General features: G+C 33.8%; 1 protein-coding gene across 8 annotated transcripts in view; it reads left to right on the top strand.

Annotated features, from left to right (window-relative positions):
- Positions 1–6,263, top strand: part of CDIN1 (CDAN1 interacting nuclease 1) — a 137,489-nt gene that overhangs the window by 51,671 nt on the left and 79,555 nt on the right. For 7 of the 8 annotated variants that reach the window (XR_005105573.1, XM_037396198.1, XM_037396199.1 and 4 more), the window contains 3 exons: positions 601–680; positions 1,043–1,092; positions 3,937–4,004. The exons of the other annotated variant lie outside the window; for it this stretch is intronic. Coding sequence is in view for 6 of the 7 variants with exons in the window: in XM_037396198.1 (XP_037252095.1) it covers positions 601–680; positions 1,043–1,092; positions 3,937–4,004 (198 nt within the window). In the remaining variant the exon portion in view is untranslated. The remainder of the gene's footprint in view (positions 1–600; positions 681–1,042; positions 1,093–3,936; positions 4,005–6,263) is intronic. 8 annotated transcript variants of the gene reach the window in all.

The following is a 6,263-nucleotide window of genomic DNA, read 5'->3' as shown; positions in this document are numbered from 1 at the left end:
AAGACTGATAAATAGTCCTAAAATCACTCCTGCTTTATTTTGTGTCTTAGATTTATAAATCTGAAAACAGCACAGAAAGCCTTTTGCCTGACTTTAAATACAGTCAGAGAAATGTGTTGACACTCAATAAATAAATAAATTTGAAAACTACCAAACTGGAATCATCAAGTCTATAAACTGCTTAGGATTGTTGAGACCAAACACTGTTTTAAAGGCTGTTTTGAATTTTCACCTATCTTCTTCCTTAAGCTCTCATAGGATATGGAGGTTATTCTGAATTACATTTTCTTGATACTAAGCAGTTTCCTTAAGAGCTGCATGATGCTTCAAAGCACAAACTGTCCAGTGAAACTGAACAGGTAAACAAGGGCCTGCTTTCACCCTGTGTGAATAAAATCCATTAGTGTTTTAAGACTTTTAGAGTTAGTTGTATCGTAATGGGTAAGTAGCTACAAATTTATGAGTTTGTAGTTGGTGGTTGGATAATTTTCAAAATTATCAACGTCATCAATATTTTCCTTATAAAAGTGTGTCTCTGCCTGCCAAGTAGATGACTGAGCTAACAGGTTTTTTGTATGTTTTTATTCTTTATTTCTCTAGCCTCCAAAACTCTTATAAATAGTATGCTACGGGACCCTTCTCAGATTCCAGATGGAGTTTTAGCAAATCAAGTCTATCAGGTATTAATCACAGTTGTCTTTTTCTTTTTTTCTTTTTTTTTTTTTTTTCCTGTGGCAGTGCTGTTATCTGCCTAGCAGAGTAAAAGATTTTAAACCTCATTTAATTACTGTCATCGTAAACTATCAGTGAGGTCAGGGTGCACCATAAATGGCAATGCAATATTTGTGAGGGGAGCATTTCACTTTTTAATAGCTTGCTTTTATAGTGAATAAAAGCACGCAGTTTTTGTTTTCTGTGATTAAATCTGAACAGCATCTGATAGCCTTTTTGAAGAAAAGTAATTACTGTTTTTAAGATAGTGTTTAACTATAATGTTTTTGTAGTTGCCCATCACTATACTACTTCTCTTATTTGCCTGCAGTGTACTGTGAATGACTGTTGTTATGGACCACTGGTGGACTGCATCAAACAGTATCCTTTCCCATAAAATTTTAGGTGCACAATTGACGAGCTTAGACTGTGTGGAAGGGATGTGTCTAGCTTTAACCTGACATAAAGTTCTGCTTCACAAAACACATTTCATACACCTCTGTTTTACATTCAATCAGCTAGAGGGTCACTGCAAAGCTTTCTCTTACATTGTTTAACAAAAATCAGATGGACCACGGGAAGTTGTCAGTTTGGTGGCTGCATGTTCGTATGCCTGATTGAACCTCTTTGGTTTTGATTAGTTGAAATGCATGTCTAGTTTTCTATTAAGACTGGCTGACCAGGCTTTGAGCGGTGGAGTTGAACTGAAGATACTCTCCAATATCAACTATAATGTGATCAAATTTAAAAGTTGCATAGATAGTGTTCAACATTATGGCATTGTTTTCTTATGAACAGAAGTTTTAATCAGAATGTTTTCAAGTGCAGTTTAGGTGTAATTGACCAATTAGTGTTTTTAAACTCATATCTGACATTCCAATGCAGTTCTTTTACTTTCTATCATTCTTAAAGGAAATTAGACTAGCTGTAGAAAGAACGATGTAGCTTGAATTTTAACTGAAGTGGTTTTTTTGTAGTGTTTAAGTGGTTAATTAGAGATCCTCAGTATCCAGCAAGAATACTGTGGGAACTCCACATAGTGCTGAGTATTCCAGATTAAGATTATAATTTGTTAGGAGTAATTGCTGTGGCCCCAAGTTTGTTTTAATAAACAAACTTTAATTAAGTCCTGAATGAGTAGCTCTTCTGTTTCAGCTATCAAAGGAACAATTTCAAAATCATGGACTGCTATCAGTGAGCAGGCTAGCAAGGCAATTCCCTCTGAAGCCCTAGAGAATCTCTGCATGGAGTTTGGGGGAAGATCTTGACTTCACTGTACAGTTGTAAGAAGGAACGTTACAGTGATGTTTAGTTATGCATGAAAAACACCACCTTGTAGTTGTGACACATACAGTGGTTACCCCTTAAAAACATGTTCTTTCCACTAGAAGTACTTGCCTGGTGTCTGCTACAGTCTCAGCCCTGCTCCCATTAACTTCAACAGCAACAGAATAGTTCTAATTGTATTAGTATTTTGTGGGTTTAATCATAATTTTAAGTATTCATTGAGACTATCTTCAATATTAAACACAGCTTTCTGATGGTGGATGAATCTAAAACGTTACACTTTTTAAAAGGTTGTTTATCACTTAATTTAATTTCCAGATTTTTAAGATTAATATTTGGTGATGAACAATCTGGCTATACTCTTCTGAAAGTGTCATGTTTAAAAGTAGTAATACATATGTAGAATTATGAACAGTTTTTAAGAATAACTTGCCTGCAGTCTGAAAAGGTCTTTACTCTCCTTTTCAGATTCTGGTTCAAGTGAGGTTACTGAATGCGCAGTGACATCAATGAGAATAATGATGAGTTTTTCAATTCCATTTTGGTACAGAAAAGTTTAATACTAAGCTGTGCGACTGCATTATCTGCAAGTATGTTGCTGAATTAGATGTTAATTTTGAGGTGCATAAAATAGTTAAAAATCAATTTAAAGTTAAGGTTTTAAAAGCATAATGTCTTCTGAAGGATTGCATATTGATTTTAAATATAACTATCTAATTGTATATGCATGGACTAAAGTATGAAGTCAACCTCTTTGTAAATGCCAAGAGGCTATTTTTCAGTAATAGTTCAGATGCTTACGGGAAACTAGGCTGCTAGATTGCATGAGTAGAAAATGGCTTGTGAGGTTATTTACAAGTTTTGCCCCATGGTCATTGCCATACATCAATAACAGGTATTATTATAGACTAAGTCTAAGTGTTTCTGCTTATGGAGCATTATAAATTCTGTTTGCAGTATTTTTCTTATGGTTTTGCTGTTCTTCATTTGCCCCTTTTGTTCTGTAACTGCTAGTAGTGCTTAACATAATATATAGTTTCAATTGATAAAAACTCTGTGTGTGTGTGTATATATATGTATATATGAAACGATTCCCATACAATTAGGTTTTTTGCTGTAAAGCTAAAGTGTTGATATAAATTAATTAATTAACTCTAACGGTAAGGTGATCTGTACTTTTACGTTTTCAGAAGTAACTCTAAAAAGAATGAGGAACTTACCTGTTTGTAAGGTAAGATCCTTTATCATGAGGTTCCATAAGGTTCTTCTTAAAAGCTTCCAGAATAGAACTTTGACCTCCAGGAGGATACATTAAAAATGTTTGATGTGGCGACTTCTTTACATATTGCAAAGAATAGCACATTGGATCAACAGGCCATCAGTGAAGTGAAAAGGACGTCACTATAAAATATTATTTCATCCTTCCCTGACATTGGTTCATGTTTCTGAAAAATCAGTTAAGAGGATGTTTTGTTACAGTAAGATGTTTCAGATGGATGTAGTGCCTATCAGTTTCAGAATATAAAGGAAAAAACAGTTTATTTCATTCTTTGCTGAATTAGAGAATTGATACACTAGTCAGTAAAGAGCAACTTCAAAGATAGTTAATGACATGTTTTAAGCTCACACTTGCTTTAAAATTTGGGGTGGAAAATAAAGCAAAAATGGAAATATTACCCTTATTTATACTGAATAAATATGGTCTAATGGGCCTTCATTTTGTAAAATCTATGCTGATGATACAGTAGTCTGGTTTTGACAAAGTGCTAAACGCCTCTGAAAATGCCTGTAAGGAATTTCAAAACTTGGGGTTCAAATCACTTTGGAAATGCAGATGAAGGCAAATAAATTGTATCATTAATTATTTTACCTATGATGTTTTTCTGAAGTTGGTTCTTTTCCAAAGTAATCTTCCATTTCTTAACCTAAAGCTATCAGCGCTATTGGGCATGAGCATGAAGTCTTGCTGCGAGAAATGCTTTTGGAAAAAAATCTCTCTTTCATAGGTAAGAATGTGTAGTAGAGGCTAGCCAGTGAATCCTTAACTTCAAAGATTTCAATGCCTGTTTACTTAAGAAAAAAATAAGCAACGCTCTTTGTATTAGGTTGTAAAGGAAGAGTAAAAAATGATTGATGCTGTACATGTTATCTTTTATTGATTTAGAACCGAGCAGGAACTCAGTTACCTAATACCCTATATATACAGCACATGCACAGGCTTGCAATTAATATTTTATAGAATAAGTAGCTGAAAAAAATGCTTTAATATCTGCTGCAGTATTACTTTTGGTGTCATGAGATATTAGCCATAATCTAGGCCTTATGAGACTTAGGAGGAAGCATAAGACATATTAGCTTCAGAATGCTTTATGTATTAAAGAACTGCTAGAGGATTCACTCATTTAGCTTTCTGTGCAGTTTCTGCTGAATTTTTGCCCCCTGCCTCCCAACCAATGCAAGTAGTCTTTTCATAATCCCTATATTTAAAGTTATTTTAGTGATTAATTAGTTAAGAAGTTATTTTCATTTTTTTCTTTTAGCCTGCACTACATTTCTTGTATATGAGTGCCATTAAAACAATGATTAGTGGTTAAAACATCATTTTTCTTATTGTGATAATAAACTTGACAATGACTTCTTAAATCTTTGTTTCCTTATGTAGTGAAACAATAGCAAAGTGAAATGCTTTCTTTTGTGAATGGTTGAGTGTTGTACTAAATTTGTGTGATCAGGGATTTTTGCTGGTTTTACCAGAAACTTATGATCTCTCCTAAAGTTAAGATTCAAGTTAAGATTTTGGAAACCTTAAACAAATCTAAGAAATTACAAAGAGTATTAAGGGTTTTAAAAGATTTATCCATACGATTAAGGAACAGAGTTAGTGTACTCTTTATTTTAGAGAAAAATGTGAAAAAGACAGGAATAACTATACAAACTAATATAAACTTGAAAATGACACTGTGAAAATGTGAGGAGGTAGTTTTTCCTACTTGGCTATAAGAGCAGAGGTACAGGTAATAGGCTTAAGCTGTAATTGCAGACATGATGTTGAGTTAAAATGCTAAACAATTCTAGGAACAATAAGTATAAAACAAACTGCCAGGGAAGGTTATGGAATCACCTTCAATGAAAAATTCAAGGATAGACTTGACACTCATCCATCAAAGCTGGTAATGAAATCAATCCTGTCATGATACAAGGGAATGGACTAGATGACTCACTAATGGATCCTCAACCCAACGATTATCATTTTATTTGGCTTGTGCGAGCTTGTGTAGTACACAAATCAGATTTAAATTTTAATGTTTCACGACCTTGGATAAGCATCAGTTTTGTCTTTAGAAATAAGCTTTAAGAAACCTGTGCTGTCAAATCAAAATATCTAGAATGGATTAACTCATTAGAATACAAAGATATAAAGGAGAGAGCTTCATTTATTGTTTACATTTTATGTATTGTTTAGTCATTATTTGAGATATGTTAAGTGGTCGTATTTATTATTTCTGTGCATTGCATGTGTGTCTAAGGTTCTAGGAATTTTTTATTTTTTTAAAAAAAGACCCTTTTCCTAAGTATCTGCAAGAGGAACCCTACTGAACCCCTCGCAATAAAGTCTTTACTTTCTGAAAAATTAGTTCCAATACTGCTTGAAGAAAACTTCAGGAAAACAGGAGAGATGACAATATTTCCTATAGGTCAACAAATTCAGGCTGTGTTAGTCTGTACAACTGCATTCCAGTTTTGAAGATGGCTTATGATGTAGATTGCTTTGCTTGCAATTCCATTACTTTTTGACACATGTTAAAGAAACAGAATTCTTGCAACTTCCATATTAGTGTACTATTCCAGGGTACTATTCTTCAAGAATAGTAAGTTTTTTGTATCAGCTATGTTCACCTGAGCAACAGAGAGACTTTTACAGGAGAAGAAAACTCATTCAAAGAACACGGTGAATATAAATTGTGCCAGTATAGTCTTGGAGCATGAAACAGCTTTTCAGGTCGAGGATGTAATTTGTCAGTTTCTAGAGCAGTTAGCTTTCAAAGTCTACAAATCAGAAGTAACACCTTCAGATTCACCTAGAAATTGATTGGAAACCTATACAAACTAATGGGGTTTGCATTTTATTAATCCACTGTGCATGAGAAGCACATCACATACCACATCCTCTCTTCAGCAAAAACACGGATCTCAAGTAATCACTTTGCCCAAGTTTTAAGTAATCAATGGACACATTTTCTCAAAACAAGCTGAGAAAATCACTT

Source organism: Falco rusticolus, chromosome 7, assembly GCF_015220075.1.
Source record: "Falco rusticolus isolate bFalRus1 chromosome 7, bFalRus1.pri, whole genome shotgun sequence".
Classification (NCBI taxonomy): domain Eukaryota; kingdom Metazoa; phylum Chordata; class Aves; order Falconiformes; family Falconidae; genus Falco; species Falco rusticolus.
This window is presented reverse-complemented; position numbering and strand designations above follow the sequence as displayed.